The sequence below is a fragment of the Danio rerio genome, chromosome 24 (genome assembly GCF_052040795.2).
Source record: "Danio rerio strain M-AB ecotype USA chromosome 24, GRCz13ab, whole genome shotgun sequence".
NCBI lineage: Eukaryota > Metazoa > Chordata > Actinopteri > Cypriniformes > Danionidae > Danio > Danio rerio.
The window spans coordinates 31,564,544-31,582,500 of NC_141044.1; the positions used below are offsets into that span (position 1 = coordinate 31,564,544).

The 17,957-nt window shown below is 36.1% G+C and overlaps 1 protein-coding gene and 1 long non-coding RNA gene across 5 annotated transcripts in view; one reads left to right on the top strand and one right to left on the bottom strand.

Annotated features, from left to right (window-relative positions):
* Positions 1–871: 871 nt before the first annotated feature.
* cox4i1l (cytochrome c oxidase subunit 4I1, like) lies at positions 872–16,577 on the bottom strand. 3 transcript variants are annotated; one of them, XR_015524351.1, is made up of 5 exons: positions 16,453–16,528; positions 13,772–13,865; positions 13,237–13,398; positions 9,721–11,011; positions 872–1,097 (listed from the first exon to the last, which is right to left on the bottom strand). XR_015524351.1 is itself a non-coding variant. In NM_001386468.1 (5 exon segments), coding segments are annotated over 4 exon segments (522 nt in total). In that variant the 5' UTR covers positions 16,453–16,577; the 3' UTR covers positions 2,031–2,166.
* Positions 16,578–16,767: 190 nt separating this feature from the next.
* The window catches only part of LOC110438353 (uncharacterized), a 2,865-nt gene continuing 1,675 nt past the window's right edge, over positions 16,768–17,957 (top strand). The window contains exon 1 of one of the 2 annotated variants that reach the window (XR_015525094.1): positions 16,768–17,957. This exon is cut by the window's right edge and continues 110 nt beyond it. This is a non-coding gene — a long non-coding RNA (uncharacterized LOC110438353). The other variant, XR_015525095.1, reaches the window with a different exon arrangement.

Genomic DNA, 17,957 nt, shown 5'->3' on the forward strand with positions numbered 1-17,957 from the left:
TGTAACTGAAGCTGTTTGAAGAGCACTCTCTGCGAGGGGGCGGGCTTCCTTACGTCACGCCATTCATTGTTTTGGCATACGTAGTAGGATGTTGATATTTAATAGTGTCTGCGTTGGTGTTTGAAGTGCACTTCTTTTCATTCGTCAAAGCTTCTTTTCAACATCCCCCCGGGACTCCATACTTCAGGCGTGTTTGTAAGTGCAGGGGTTTCACATTTTGACAAATGAATTTCTTAGGGAACCAAGAAGTGTCGTAACACGTTTTGCTCAAACGACTGAAATGTTTTTTTTTTAGTTTTTTTTAACTGTCTGCGCAATATGGTGCATTTTAGATGTGTACACTTTATGTGGTAATTTACAAACCGACATAAGGATAATGCTAATAATCTTATATTAATTATGGGGAGAAGTGGAATTATTTGTGTGTAGTAAATAATAATGCAGGTTGTTTTAGTTCAATTAATTGCATATATTTTACATTAATTGTAGCTAAATAAATGTCATTTTCTCCAACAAAAACAATCTAAATGACAATGTTTTTACTTGAAATTTGGAAATGTTGACAATATGAACAATATGCTGAAATACATACCTAGTATATCCAGTATACAGAGAATGAATAGATAGATATACAAGTAGGAACAGTAATTTTATTTTCAATTATGAATCTAATAAACATTTATGATAAGTATGTTAAGTTTAACTAGTTTAACCACTAAACCTAATAAGCAGTTGTAGATTAATTTAAATTAAGCAATGGCAGCGGGTTCTTACATGGTCTTACAGGGTCTACAACAGGGTGTCTCCAGGGTCTTTAATTTTGTGAATTTAAGACTTTCTAAGTCATAAAATTCTGGTTTAATTTTTTTTTGTCTTGTAGGTCTTAAATCATTTAAACTAGTCTTAATTTTTCTATGTCCATGTAAAGCTACTCAATCAGGCAAAAAGTCATCCAATCACCCACAATCCATCTCAATAAAACATTTAACAATGCTTTGTTTATAACTAATATTATAATAGCTAATTTAATAGCTTCATAACCAATATGGGCTGCACAGTGACGCAGGTTGTGCTCTCGCCTCACAGCAAGAAGGTTGCTGGTTCGAGCCTCGGCTGGGTCAGTTGGCGTTTCTGTGTGGAGTTTGCATGTTCTCCCTGCATTCGCGTGGGTTTCCTCCGGGTGCTCCGGTTTCCCCCACAGTCCAAAGACATGCGGTAGTGTATGGGTGTTTCTCATTGATGGGTTGCAGCTGGAAGGGCATCCGCTGCATAAAACATATGCTGGATAAGTTGGCGGTTCATTCCGCTGTGGCGACCCAAGATTAATAAAGGGAGTAAGCCGAAAAGAAAATGAATGAATGAAAATTCTTTGTGTATTTATAGACCATATAGGTGGAGGACACTGCCCTGGATCGACTGTTGCATATGCATGCATTTAGTTTATTATAGTTTTTAAAGCGCCTATAATAGTGTTGATAAAAATGAGTATGAATACAGCTTCTTTGACACATTATGTAAAATATGTGGCTAAGAAATAACTAATTTATTTTTTGACGGGGCAAATCTTTTCCAATAGATCAACTGGGCTGTTAGAAAAACATCCTTAGCATGCAGATCTGTATAAGTCTAAAATATCATACATAATGTTTTTAAAAAGTCCTAAATCTCGTTGAGTCTAAATCTATTTAACCATCTAAAACTATATTAAACTTTATTAAATATCTCTTCTATCACTTCTAAATATTAACTGCACAATTATTTTGTGAACTGCAATAAATAAACAATATATAAGCACTTATACGTGCTTTCGTTTTTTACACAGACACACATTTACAGTACAAAAAAATATTTTTGGCACTTGGAATGTGATAAGATAAACTTGCACATCTCAGCCAATGACACTCTGTCACACCCTCTCCACCCCAGCCAATCCTGTAAACACATACTAAAACTCTCCAGTAGTCAGGTATCAGGTTAGATGTACCACATGCTTTGTTCTCAGCACAAACAGAGCCAGAACACACACTGAAGCAGGTTAAATTCAGTGCATTTATTGGAATTTTCACGCAGGTTTATATTTTAAGGCTGCCAGTTAAACAGCATTGAGTTTGGAACGCCTCATTAGTGCAAACCTGATACATTCTCTGTCGTCACATCGCAATGCATTTATTTCCACTGCTTCTTTTCGTAGTCCCACTTATGAGCGAATCCAGTGATGGGGTTCACTTTCATATCTAACATCCTCTGAGTCTGTTTTTCAATCCACTCCTGAGAGAGTGTGTGTGGAACGTCGCCGTACACTGCGGAAAGAGAGACATAAAAATAAGTGTGTTGAGAATGCTCTTATTGTTTATCTATAGATCAATCTGTAAGCGTTAAATTAAAAAAAGAGTGTTGGATCAGGTATGAAAGTCGGCTAATTGTGCAAAATCCCCATCCATTTTATCCCTAGGTAGAACTGTTAACTAATTTATGCTCACGGCACAGAACAGAGAACAAAAAATTAACAAATTAGAAAACACAATTGTGTCTCTGCATTGTGCACAATATCTCAGTGTAATATCACAAAACTGGTTTATGTAAAACTGGGGTTAATAAACATGCAAATGCACTCGGTCAAAGAAGAAAGGTTGCACTGCAGGTTCTTTTGCTATTTCTAAGTCTACATGTGAAAAGGCTTCTACTACAATATTATAATTTTGTATTTTAAAGTATAAGCATAATAGCATACTGGACATTTTATTAGGTACTCCTTACTAGTACTGGGTTGGTCAAACTGTAGATTTGTCGGCTGCACATCCATGATGCAAATCTCCCTTTCCACTACATCCTAAAGGTGCTCTATTGGATTGAGAACTGGTGACTGTGGAGGCCATTTGAGTACAGTGAACTCATTGTCATGTTCAAGAAACCAGTCTGAGTTGATTCATGCTTTATGACATGGCACAATATCCTGCTGGAAGTAGCCCTTAGAAGTTGGGTACACTGTGGTCATAAAGGGATGGACATGCTCAGCAACAATATGCAGCAGAAATCGAGACTCATGGGACCAGGCAACAGTTTCCTGTTTTTAGCTGACAGGAGTGGTCCCAGTGTTGTCTTCTGCTGCTGTAGCCTATCCGCCTCACGGTTGGATGTGTTGTGCATTCAGAGATGCTCTTCTGCATACCTCAGTTGTAACGAGAGGTTCATTTATTCATTCATTCATTTTCTTTCAGCTTGGTCCCTTTATTAATCCGGGGTCGCCACAGCGGAATGAACCACCAACTTATCCAGTACATGTTTCACGCAGCGGATGCCCTTTCAGCTCCAACCTATCTCTGGGAAACATCCAAACACACTCATACACTACAGACAATTAAGCTCACCCAATTCACCTGTACCGCATGTCTTTGGACTGTGGGGGAAACCGAAGCACCCGGAGGAAACCCACGCAAACGCAAGGAGAACATGCAAAACTCCACACAGAAACGCCAACTGACCCAGCCGAGGCTCGAACCAGCACCCTTCTTGCTGTGAGGCGACAGCACTAACTACTGTGACTACCTACAAAGGCACTTAAATCACCTTTCTTCCGCATTCTGATGCTCAGTTTGAACTGCAGCAGATCATCTTGACCATGTCTATATGCCATAAATGCATTAAGTTGCTGCCGAGCAGTTAGACAGGTGTACCTAATAAAGTGGCCGGTGAGTGAAAAATATAATTATGTATAAACATTTTTTAAAGTTAAACTGATTAGCCCTCCGGTGAATTGTTTATTAATTTATTTTTAATAGGAAATAGGTTATTGTTAAGAAACTCTCATGAGTTTAAAAAATAGGTTAAAGTTTAATATAATGTTTCATATTATCAACACAACAGCGTTTATTCAAATAAAATAAAACATTAAAACAATATACTACTTAATGAATAATTGCACATATATTGCGATTATATTTGTCTATATTTTAAACAATTATTTAATAATTTATAATCAGCATAACAGACATTTAAATATGTGGCATTAATTGAATTATTATTTTTTTATTCAAATGTATATTATGCTGATTATAAAATATTTAATAATTATTCAAAATATAGACAAATATAATTGTAATTTATGTGCAATTATTTACTAGGTTGTATATTATCAACACAACATTCATTTATTCATTTTCTTTTTGGTTTACTTTAGTCCCTTTATTATTCAGGGGTCGCCACTGCGGAACAAACTGCCAAGTTATCCAGCATATGTTTTACGCAACACATGCCCTTCCAGCTGCAACCCATCACCGGAAAGCACCCATACACTCATTCACACACATACAACACGGACAATTTAGCTTACCCAATTCACTTATAGTCTTTAGACTGGGCGAAACAGCACTTTGCGAAAAGGGGCGAGATTAAACAAGATGATTAAACATAAAATGAGTCAGCGTTTGGTCCACATTGTACATTTCTGTACTGAGTGGTCATGTTTTGATCTTCGATTGGTCTCGCACAATCACGTGATGCGATTTCGCAGGTCAGAATTCACCAACCTTGAACTTCCCAATGCAGTGAACTGTGAAACTTGTCGCATGAGCTTTCATTTCCAGTCTGCCACATTTGTGTGCGTATCAATTAAAGTCTATGGGGTGAAAATTGCAGTGTGACCGCAGCTTAAGTCAATTATTGTTGCCTACATTTATATAGTTTCCTGTTTTTTATTATTATTGTTTTGAACTCAGCAGCAAGGTGGTGCAGTGGGTAGCACAATCACCTCACAGCAAGGACGTCGCTGGTTAGAGCCTTGGCTGGGCCAGTTTGCATTTCTGTATGGAGTTTGCACATTCTCTCCATGTTTGCGTGGGTTTCTTCCGGGTGCTCTGGTCCAAAAACATGTGCTATAGGTGAATTGGGTAAGCTAAATTGGCCGTAGTGTACAGTATGTGTGTGTGAATGAGTGTGTATGGATGTTTCCCAGTGATGGGTTGCAACTGGAAGGGCATCCGCCCAGATTAATATAGGGAATTAGTAAAGTTGAAAAGAAAATGAATGAATGAACGTTACGACTTTATGTTTGGTATTTGCTGTATATCATGTCATTCGTCCAAGCGAATCTCCCCTTTCGAGAACCCTCAAGGCAGGCAGCATAGTTTCTGCCACCTTAACAAATCCAATAGATTATGAAAAGCAGATTTTTGTTCTCGCCAGGTGCTATCAATGCACCTGCCCTGAGGTACGTGCAAGTAATTTAGTTCAATTTTTATGGAGCTGTGAGACAGAAATACCTGCAAGCAACACAAAAAAACCTAAAACATCCACCATTGTGACCATATCCCAGGTGCCTATCGAAAAAAAAAAACCCTTTCATCTGCTTTTCAAGACCCGACAATCACCAAAGTCAACCTCAGAGGAGCCTTAATACCCAGCCCTAATGAGTCTGAAGAAGTTTTTCAAGTCACAACACGAGCCAGACAATGCGGGAAATACCCGGCGCTCAACCGACAACTGACTTTTTGGACTTCTATACCGTTCTCACTTTCTCGCCTCCAAGGATCCCCACCAAACTTTTGTTCTTAGTTTCGGTGTTTTCCTCCTTGCGTTTATTCTCCTCTACTATATCTCTCCTGAGGTGATGTAGCATTGACTTCCTTCCTCAAAGAGCCGGGGCCTCTGAGACAGAGATGGAGGAGACTCTTCTGCTTCCGACACAAACTCGCTCACACACTTAAGCAAATACACACATACACATACACACAGTGCGCTCTCGTTCGGTTTTAAACATGTCAACTGCTTGCCAGCTGTCTTCAGCACACACATACTGCCTTCTTATCATTTGTGAAGAAGTTCAGCTGGGTCTAAAGGGATTCCTGAGCTAAAGCCCGGGCTCGAACGCGTAAATCTTTCCCCTTTTTCTGCTCTTTTAAACCCGCCGACTGCAAAACATAACCCAGTCCAATTATTTCAGTGTGTGCTGCAGGTAAAAAGGCCAGGCTGATTCCTCCATCTGACACATGAAATCAGAGCAATCTGTACTCTGGGATCTGTCTTATGGCCACATTAGAGGAAAGGATAAAAAAAAAAGGCACAAAGAACGAAATCCAAGTAGAAGCCGCTGGCGGGGAATGCTTAAGAGAGGTTACTTCATTTAGCAGGAGTCAATAAGTTATGTTGATTTTGGGTTTGATAACTGCGTCTGCTTTCAGATCGGATGAATAAATAAATCATCAACACAATTAAATCCGGTCGGATCTCACATCAAAGCAACAGAGAGTATTGGCAATGATGAAATGCATGAAATTCCAGCATTGAAAAGCAACCAGAAACAAATCATTAAAAGAATGTGTACAAGTTATTATATAAGTAATAATGTAAGATTTTTGGAGTATATGCCATCACTGCAAAAAATGCTTTTCTTGCTCAGATTTTTTGTCTCGTTTCTAGTCTAAATATCTAAAATTTCTTATATCAAGAAGCCTTTTCTAGACAAGCGAAACATATTGTCTTGTTTTGAGAAATAATTTGCCAATATTAAGTGAGTTTTTTTTAAAACAAGCAAAATAATCTGCCAATGGGGTAAGCAAAATAATTTAGTTTTTTCTTTTGATGTAAGATTATTTTGCTTACTCCATTGGCAGATTATTTTGCTTGTTTTAAGAAAAAACTCACTTAATATTGGCAAATTATTTCTCAAAACAAGACAATATGTTTTGCTTGTCTAGGAAATTCTTCTTGATTTAGGATTTTTTTAGATATTTGTACTAGAAACAAGACAAAAAATCTAAGCAAGAAAAGCATTTTTTGCAGTGATGGCTGTGTCTAAAACCGTATACCTTCCAGCTATATAGGTGTTAAAATAATATGTTAAACACTTTTAAAAATAATTTAGAAGATATGAGAGCTGTCACTGGGTGGTACCTCTTTATAATGTATAGCCTACTTTAGTGCTTTCTAGGTACTATTTTGTAATTTAAAGGCCCCATGAAATAAATTTTTCTAGATGTTAGCATAAGTATTGTTAGTTTTTAAGATATCTATAAGCTAGTGCGCATCAAAACAGTGATAAAATTTCCATTTAGAAGATAGAAAACGGCGTAGTGGGTAGCACAATCGCCCCACAGCAAGGAGGTTGCTGGTTTCTAGCCTCCGCTGGGTCAGTTGGCATTTTTGTGTGGAGTTTGCATGAATTGGGTGAGCTAAATTGTCCGTAGTGTATGAGTGTGAATGAACGTGTATGGATGTTTCCCAGTGATGGGTTGTAGCTGGAAGGGCATTCGCTGTGTAAAACATATGCTGGATTGACCCATTAATAAAGGGACTAAGCCGAAAAGAAAATGAATGAAGATATAAAACGGACATAAAAAAGATATAAAGCTCCCTAAAGAGTGGTTTATAATTGACGCCATTGCTCTTGAGTGAGCGTGGCAGATGTGACATCATCACTGTGTATGTGGACGTTCGCTTTGGATGCACCAGAGACTATAGCTGTGTCTCATTTCAGAGGCTGCATCCTCCGAAGGATGCAGACTTCAAAGATGAGTCCTTCGAAGTCCACATAGACTGAACCGAGCATTTTGAAATGAGACTGTCTAGCCTACAGAGGACAGATCTCGTCAGCTAGCATCCGTAACAGGTGTTGTTAATAAGTGCTAATAAAAATTGTAATGACTTTTTTCAAAGTGATTTTAAAATTATTGTAAGCGATCTAAAGGCAAAACAAGGTTTATAAAAGCTGAAAATATATTTCCTTGGATCCACACATGTACACATAAACATGTAAACTGTCTATAAAATCACTCTTTAGTAAGACTTCTCTCTTTTTGCTTTTTAACGTATTGACATATGCAAGTAAAATAAACTTAATTCATACATTTAATCCAGAGTTTTCTTTTAAAAGCGCCCGCCGGTCTCAGTGCGCAATGAATCTTGGGAGGTTCAAAGGATCCACCGGTTGTGTCCTTCATTATCTGGAAAACGAAGGATGCATTTGGAGGCTGCGTTTGAAGGAGCCTTCAAATTTCTTTTTAAACGAGACAGCCTTCGTCGTGCTGCGATGACAAAGCACACTTCGAATGCATCCTTCGGAGGATACAGCCTCTAAAATGAGACACAGCTTATAGAATACACAAGACATGTCACTTGTATACTTTTGAATGGGGAAAAGTGTAACTGTCAATATGGTGAATAAAGCCCCACCTTCTAGTACAGTAGCCAATCAGCGATCGCTATAGAATGACAATTCTCCAGGGGAGGGAATCGGACCAGACGTGAGTTTCTGAAGATTTCGTGTGATACGAACATTTAGGGATGAAACTAAATAGACAGTTGTTGTTTAATTTTATTGGTTATTCGTAATATGAAATGTAATCGCAAGCTTGGCAAGTAGTTTTGGAGAATTTGATGTTTCCCCATTCAAACAGAATGCCCAAGCATACTGCCCGAGAAGCGTTTCAAAGATGGCCGGCGAGTGAAATGACTTGCCTTAAAAGGACTTTGGGTACACGCGACATGATTTCGGCTGACGGAGCGAACGATTTTTATGAGACTCATATGAGAACAGTTTGCGCGGTGCTGCATTTGATTTGAGTTGAATATGAATCACTTTGAAGAGATTTTGTCTGAAACTGTACGTCTGTACAGACATCATTATGATCAGTCCATGCATGATCATAGGGATAACCAGATGACCAATAATTCTTGACTTGAAATTGCAACAGCAGTGGGAAAGAAACAAAGTATTTGTTTAAACCAGCGGAATAAGTTTATTGAAGCCAAAAGAGGCCAAGGCAAAAGTGGAGACCTAGGTACACAATTACAGAATATGTTTTTCCACCATTTATAGGTTTTACACTGATGTATATATTACTTTTTTTAAATTTAAAACAATTTAATAGTTACAAAACTAAAACTGAGGAACAAATTATTTCTTTGATAACGAAAGGAATATGTGAATCTGTCAGTTTACAATATACTGATGCCCTGTTTTCTAGGCTTTATTGATGATAATGGTCAGGAATGTTGGGCCATTATTGGACTCTATAATGACAGAAACTAGCTATACAGTAATGTGACAATTGTGCAATGGGCTAAAAAAATTTTTTGATTTTATTCTTGGCATAATAAAAAATATTTTTAGAGCAACCCATGTTCTCTTGTCAATATTTTAATAATAGTTAACATTAATAGATAAAATTGTCCGAGGTATGAACAAAAGAAAGTGATGCATCAAAGTTTGATTAAAAAAAATACTGAATGTTTATAAAAAAAATTTAATAATCGTTAAAATAAATTATAAAAATAATTGGGCAGCACGGTGGTGCAGTGGGTAGCACAATCGCCTCATAGCAAGAAGGTCACTGGTTCGAGCCCCGGCAGGGTCAGTTGGCATTTCTGTGTGGAGTTTGCATGTTCTCCCCGTGTTTGTGTGGGTTTCCTCCGGGTGCTCCGGTTTCCCCCACAAGTGCGAAGACATGCGCTATACAGTAGGTGAATTGGGTAAGCGGAATTCTGCGTAGTGTATGTGTGTGTGTATGAAGCCAGCAACCTTCTTGCTGTGAAGCGACATTGCTACCAACTGCGCCACCATGCTGCCCCAGCAACTTTTATAGTTAATTGCAAAATATATATATATATAGTTTTTATTTCACAATAATAAATCTTACAATTATGTGGTGGGGGTCATGTCCGTTAACTCGACAAAACAATCTTTCAGACATGACTGATTAGTCGAAATTGATTCAAAAAGGTTGCAGTGCTGGAAAGTGTAGACACCAAAACATTCATACTGCCCCCTAGTGGCCGGTTGCAGTATAAGACATAAACATGTCTCTATGGAAACGAACTGCACTAACACTTCAAATAAATTGATGTATTGCACTATTTTAGGTTGTTAAAATTATCCATAGACATATTAAAGTATGTTTTTTTTTAAATACATTTGGTTTTAGTTAGTTATTACACACTAAACAATAAAGTGTGGCTTCATGATTGTGTACATGTGATTGGGTCTGCAAAAGTTTGGGAATGTGGCTTAACCTCCAGTCCCTACTGCACAGACTCAAGCTGCGTTCATACTAGAGTTGACGCTTCTGGAATTCTGTCAGGTAAAAGGGGCAGGTTATACAAGATGATTTGACAATAAAAAAAGCAAGTGCTTGGTCCATATTTTAAATTTCTGTACAGAGAGGCCATGTTTTAATATTCTATTGCTCTCACGCAATCTCATGATGCGATATCGCAGGTCAGAGTTTATCGAGCTTGAACTTTGCTACAAAGTGACATGCGAACTTGTATTTCTAGTCTGCCGCATTCGCATACGTATGAATGGAAGTCTATGGGGTGAAAAGTGTAGTGTGACCACAGCTTCAGACATCAAATGACTACCATACCTTGGATATTTTGGCTTCATTTTAATTACCATATGCCCAATATCAACATTCGAGGATTTCTGGTTTTATTTTACACTGAAAGAGTTAAGATAAATTAAAAGTTAAGATAAATGAGGTGCAAGAAAGTACCAGAGGGTACCTCAGTAATACAAATCGAAAATGAATAGCAGCCACAATGAGACTGCACATGACTCCTTTGAAAGTTAAAATGATGAATAGTACATCCTAAGGTCTCGTGGACTCACCACACACACACACACACACACACACACACACACACACACACACACACACACACACACACACACACACACACACACACAGAGAGAGAGAGAGAGAGAATTCCCACTGTAAGACCACAAGTGTTGGATTGGACAACTCCAATTGGTCGTTTCAGATAATATTTAGAGTGACTGACCAATCAGAATCAATCAACTCACAGAGCCTAGTAATAAATCAATTTATATATGTAACGAGATAAATGTAGGCTATTATATAAATATCAGTTTATATATACCCACCAAAGACACGCTGCCACCAAACAAGCAGCCCTGTGAAGCCAAGGAAGAAGAAGACGCCCGCAAGGACAGTCATCCATTCTTTGGAGCCTTTCCTCATCTCTGGGAACGACAGCTCATGTGTGAGTCTGTATACTGCAAAAGAAAGAGAAACTTGCTTTGATTGCACGCACACTTGGAAGGCAAGCCGACTCTACTATTGGACTACACTGCCATCTAGTGGTTAAGATCCCTTAATACCTGAATCTAAAATATGCATGAAGTCATTAACATTTCTTGACATTTTCCTTCGGTTTTGTCTATTTCAGAAGTCACCAGAGCACAATGAACAGCCACCTACTTCAGCATATGTTTTACGCAGCGGATGACCTTCCAGCCACAACCCAGTACTGGGAAACCATGAAGTCATTAACATTTTCCAATTCAAATTCCCAATACCATGACCCATTTACAATATTAATAATTAGCTGAAAAGGAGCTTACCTAGGTAAACGAATCTGCTATACATCATAACGGAATATAAAAGTGAAATGTATATACATATGATGTACCTGAATATGTAAAATGCACAATAACAGGGTATCTGCAGGTTTATAATAATTATATTTAAGATTTTGTAGAACCTTTTTAAACCAAACAGAATAAAATGTAAGACTTTTGTAAAGTTTAATAATTTATAGTACAGACTTTTCAAAAAAAAAAAAAAAAAGCACACAACGCAATTGATTAATTACCATCCCTAAAACACTTTATTATATAGAAAGAAACTTTAAAGTGACTAATAATAATTTACATTTCACAACGGAAACTAAATCTTCTATACGGGTCAATTTGACTGCATTTTTGAGACCTTTGAAACAGATTTAAGACATTTTAAGATTAATTAAGGCCTTATTTTTATGGAATTTATGAATTTTAAGACTTTTTAAGGATCTGCGGACACCCTGAATTATACAAAACATTAAATGTAATATCAAACAATACATTTATTACAGTTAATATTGGAGCTATATCAACAATATGCACAGTTGAAGTGAGAATCATTAGACCACCTATTTATTTTTTTAAATTAAAAACTGCTTTTCTTCTAGCTAAAATAAAACAAAAAAGACTTTCTCCAGAAGAAAAAATATTTTAGGACATACTTTGAAAATCTATTTGCTCTGTTAAACATAATTTGGGAAATATTTAAAAATGAAAAAAAAAAAAAATCAAGGGTGGGCCGGGGGATAATAATTCTGACCTCAACTGTGTGTGTGTGTGTGTGTGTGTGTGTGTGTGTGTGTGTGTGTGTATATATATATATATATATATATATATATATATATAGATATATAGATATATATATATATATATATATATATATATATATATATATATATATATATATATATATATATATATATATATATATAGCATTAGACAGACTCTATTGATTATGAAGGAGTGACTTGTGGAAAGTCCAGCTGAATCCTCAAAACTTTAAAAAGCAAATGCATCTAATGGCTACTCAAGAAAATTAATGTGATCCTGCCAAGAGTTCAGTCTGCAATCAAACCCATTCCACTTTCATTTCTAGTGGTTAATAAAGTGAGCAATGCTGTTTAAAAGGCTGATCAAACAAGGAGCAACAGTGGCTGTTTAAAGCATTTACTGTATACATATATACAGTTGAAGTCAGACTTATTAGCCCCCCTTTTTTCTTTTTTAAATATTTCCCAAATGATGTTTAACAGAGCAAGGAATTTTTCACAGTATTTCCTATAATTATTTCTTCTGGAGAAAGTCTTTTGTTTTATTTCAGCTAGAATGAAAGCAGTTTTAATTTTTTAAAAACATTTTAAGGTCAAAATTATTAGCCCCTTTAAGCTATATATTTTTTGATTGTCTACAGAACTAACCATCCTTATATAGTGACTTGCCTAATTACCATAACTTGTCTAATTAACCTCTTTAAGCCTTACAAATTGCACTTTAAGTTGAATGCTAGTAACTTGAAAAATATATTATATACTATCATGGCAAAGATAAGAGAAATCAATTATTAGAAATGAGTTATTAAATCTATTATGTTTAGAAATGTGTTGAAAAAAATCTTCTTAATAATATAATATAATTATTACCTGTAATATTTTCTTTTTTGATCTACTTCTACTTCTTATATAAAAAATATGGCATATGAGTATGCCTATATCTATCTATTGTTAAGACAAACGGTCTTTCGGGCTTCCTGTGATTGATTAACAGTGTGCTCCACACCCAGGGTTAAAGTCTAACCTGTAAAAATAATCATGATCATTTCTTTACTGAGCACTGGATTAAACAAGCTAAAAGTTAGCCTTAGTTAGACTCAGATTTACTGGCTAGCTTCTCCTCCTTGCTGAGTTGGGTCCATGGCCCCTTCTCCTTCTCTTTGAGTTTCTTCTGTTCGGCACTGAGGTTTCTGACGAATGGAACATCTGGCAGTGGAGTGTCCAGACGGTTGTTGTACTGAGGAACACTGCAGTCAGTCACATCAACATCTGGAGAAATTCAAAGAAATTTAAAGCAGCTACAATATGTACATAGATAGATAGATAGATAGACAGACAGACAGACAGACAGACAGACAGACAGACAGACAGACAGACAGACAGACAGACAGACAGACAGACAGATAGACAGATAGATAGATAGATAGATAGATAGATAGATAGATAGATAGATAGATAGATAGATAGATAGATAGATAGATAGATAGACAGACAGAGAGAGAGAGACAGACAGACAGACAGATAGATACTGTAGATAGACAGACAGACAGACAGACAGATAGAAAGACAGACAGACAGACAGACAGACAGACAGACAGACAGAGGTGGAGAAGTTTCTAATCTCTTCAGAGTGTGTTTTCACCATGAGTGTGTGCAGCCCAGACTCCAGATGAAGTTGACAGTCTCCTCCAGAATCCAGACTGTAGTCCCCGCACCAGTGCACGAGAAGACAGCATCTGAATACAATGGCAACACCAAATAGCCTGAACTCATAAGCTCTCAGGAGGGTCACATAGTAATGGAGACAATGACTGCGTCTCAAAACCCTCGAGGAGCTGAATTTCTGCACTTTTAGCAAGTTAACATAGTTTCAATCAAGTCCCTTATAAAAACAAATGCTACAACTGTGGTACAGTTATTGTATCAGATTGTAATCATTATTCAAATTGACTAAATAAAGGAAAGTAGGACACTGGGTGGGGGGGCAAGCAGTAATGTTTTTTAAAAAATTATCTAATGTTTACATGACAGTAAAGAGAGAGAGAGAGAGAGAGAGAGAGCATAGCATAAAGACAATATAGCATAGTAATGTAAATATACTGATTATAATTTATTTTTACTGTTTTAACTTTTAATATTGATTGTTAAATATATTTTTTTCAGATTTATTTTATTTATTTTTAATTTGTATTTTTAATTTTATTATTATTATTTTTTATATATTATTACTACAATTTACTGTCTTTTTTACTGTGATTTTTATTATTATACATGTATGCTCTTTTTAATGTAAACTTTATAAATGCTTTGGCAATACATTTGTAACATTCGTACATTTGCAAATACATTTTCTTTTCTCCAAAGCTGCATTTATTTGAGTACGAAAGAATAATATTGTTAATACAGATATTATTACAATGTAAAATACATGTTTTCTACTTTAATATATCATACAATTTAAGTAATTCCTCTGATGACAAAGCAGTTATATCTATTTATTATCACAGCTGAAAATGGTTGTTCTATAATATTATAGTGAAAACATTTGATAAATATCCTAATATCCATTAATAAATAGAAAAATATATATTTTATGATGTCACTTTTTATCAATACATGCTTGTCTAATATAGCCTACTGTAATTCCGCCAGCTGGGTGTCGAAAACAAAAAGTAAAATAACGACCGTTAAATTACAGAAACTTACTGTAAAATAACAGATGTTAAAAAAACTGAAATTTCCTTAAATTTAAATTTCTGTTAGATTTCTGTAATTCAACGTCTGTAATTTAACGGCTGTTATACATCTGGGGTGTGGGAAAAAAACGTAAAATATACATAATAAATTAAATAACAGACGTTAAATTACAGATATTTACCGTAAAATAACATGTTAATTTACAGAATTTTTTCTTGAATTAAAATTTCCTGTAAAGTTCTGTAATTTAAAGTCTGTTATTTTAAGGTACATTTCTGTCGTTTAAGATCTGTCATTTAGCGTCTGTTAAACAGCTGGAGTGCACACAAAAAAAAAAAAACTTTAAATAATGGTCCTAAAATTACAGAAACTTACCGTAAAATAACAGATGTTAAATTACATACGTTTCCTTAAATTTCCGGTAAATTTCTGTAATTTAACGTCTGTAATTTAACAACAGTTATGGAGCTGGGGTGATGGGGGGAAAAAGTAAAATAGTAGACAGAAATGTACCATAAAATAACAGACGCTAATTTCAGAAATGTCCTTAGATTTTGATTTCTGTAATTTAACGTCTGTTATTTTACGGTAAATCTTTGTAATTTAACAGCCATTATATTACTATTTTTTCTGGTCCCCCAGCTGCTGGAAAAAAGGTAAAACAACAGATTTCTTTAGTGTATTAAAGTAAATAAATTTTCTGATTTGTCTAAAAAAAAGTGTGATCCATGTAAAAAAAAAAAAACTATATCACAATATTTTGGCGTTACTATAGGTTACCATGGGGCACATTAAGGGATGCCAACATAAAAAGCACCATAAAAGACCACATACTGGATATGACTGATTGGACAACCTTCACTTGTGATGGTCCAGACATTCAGTCAAGGTATTCAGTTCACTGAGGACACAGACGATTGAATGGCCTTAAATAGTGTTTTTATTTAATTTTATTTTTTGCGAGAGCGCGCATGCAAGGTTAATAAATGAGTACTTGCATTTGTCCAAAGACCACATTTCATTCGCCATGCACCTGCCTGCCCCATATGCTTATAAATATGAACGATCAAGTACACGTCTAGAGGAGATTCGGGCTATGTGCTGCCTGTCACGTAGTGTGGAATAATATTCGGCAGCCAAAATTACTTCACGGGGGGGGCGTGACATCAATATCCAGCAAAGTGAAACAATACAAATCTAAATATAAAGCCATCACGCGCGCATTCTTCATAAATACTGCAAACCTCAAATAGTATGGTAAAGATCTAGCTCGTGCAGGGATTATATAGGCTATCAAAGCAATCGATTTAACATTTTGTAAAAGAAAAAAAAAGCGGATCTCGGAAAGTATTTAGGCTATTCATCCACCCAGAAAAAGGTTATTTCAAGTTCAAAATATTGCATTGTTGTCGTTTTTTGCAAATTATTCAAAACCGACATTACTTAAAAGCAGTCTAAATAAGCTATAATTTCCTAATTTAAGTTAATGAAATCATGAAAGGGAGAAATAAGAAACAAAAGTATTTAATCTCATGAACACATCTGGAAACATTTGGGGAAAAAAAACTAACAAAAAAAATTGCAATAGCATTGGCATACTATATAAGTAAATGCAAATTAATTTACCTTGAGATATGAAGATCTGAGCTGGTCGACTAGAAGTTGCCTACGTGCTCTGTCTTTATGGTTCTATGGGTCTGTTAAAGCGTGTGGCTTGTGTGTGTCAGGTGTCTGATAGCTCTCGGCCGAATGAACCAATGAGCGCCGGGCAGGAAACAGTTCGCCAGAGGCGCACGGCATGCACTAAATTCCAGGGGTTTCATTACCACGACGTAAAATGGGCGTGGCTCGGTCGGTGTTTGGGAAACGCCCCCTTAAAAAAAAAAAACAATACTGAGAGGTCACCAATCATGCGCAGTACAGGTTCTTTTTTAGTGCGGTCATTTCAAACAGGATGATTATGGATAAAGAACCTACCGCGGTGGATAACGAAGGAAAAAACAATCATACAGGTTATTTTTTTGTTGTTATAATGTTATATTTTAAAGATTTCATTAGCAAGAACAGCTGACCTCGTTTTAATCCGTTTTACTCTGTTTTACTGTCTCTGGGCTTTTGTACTTCCATTTTAAACCAAATAATAATGGTTGTGGTAAGGTTAACCATGTTTTTGTAGTTTAAAATATGGTATTCAGTCATGTTTAAACAAATAAATACCACATTTTCTGTAATAAATCGTGGTTAATTTTTCTTTCTCGATCTTAGTTAATTAACATAACTCATATTTATTTTCTATTTTTATTTAAAGTCATCATACACAAAACACCTGGGATCAGGACAGGTATCTGATGTTACTGTATATAATATAAAAGTGATCATACATGAAACCCCTGAGATCAGGACAGGTATCTGATGTTACTGTATATAATATAAAAGTGATCATACATGAAACCCCTGAGATCAGGACAGGTATCTGATGTTAACTAATATAAAAGTAATTATACATGAAACCCCTGGCATCAGGACAGGTATCTGATGTTAATGTATATAAAAGTGATCATACATGAAACACCTGAGATCAGGACAGGTATCTGATGTTACTGTATATAAAAGTGATCATACATGAAACCCCTGGGATCAGGACAGGTATCTGATGTTAATGTATATAATATAAAAGTGATCATACATGAAACCCCTGGGATCAGGACAGGTACCTGATGTTACTGTATATAATATAAAAGTGATCATACATGAAACCCCTGGGATCAGGACAGGTATCTGATGTTAACTAATATAAAAGTAATTATACATGAAACCCCTGGCATCAGGACAGGTATCAGTATTAATGTAATCTGAGAGGTATCTTAAGTTAATTTGTTTAATATAACATACACTGACTTCACATGAAACACCTGCGATCAGGACAGCTATTTAGTACTGCATATAAAAGGCATTTGACACGAAACCCCTGCGAATACGTACAGGTATCTGAAACTAACGGCTGTTTTCACAATCTGCGCATGATCCGTGACCTATGCAAATTCACAGATAGGCCACGCCCACCCGATGACGTAGTAGCGGTTACGCTGTACTGAAACCCCTGGAAAAAAGTGCCTGCCGAGGCGCACAGG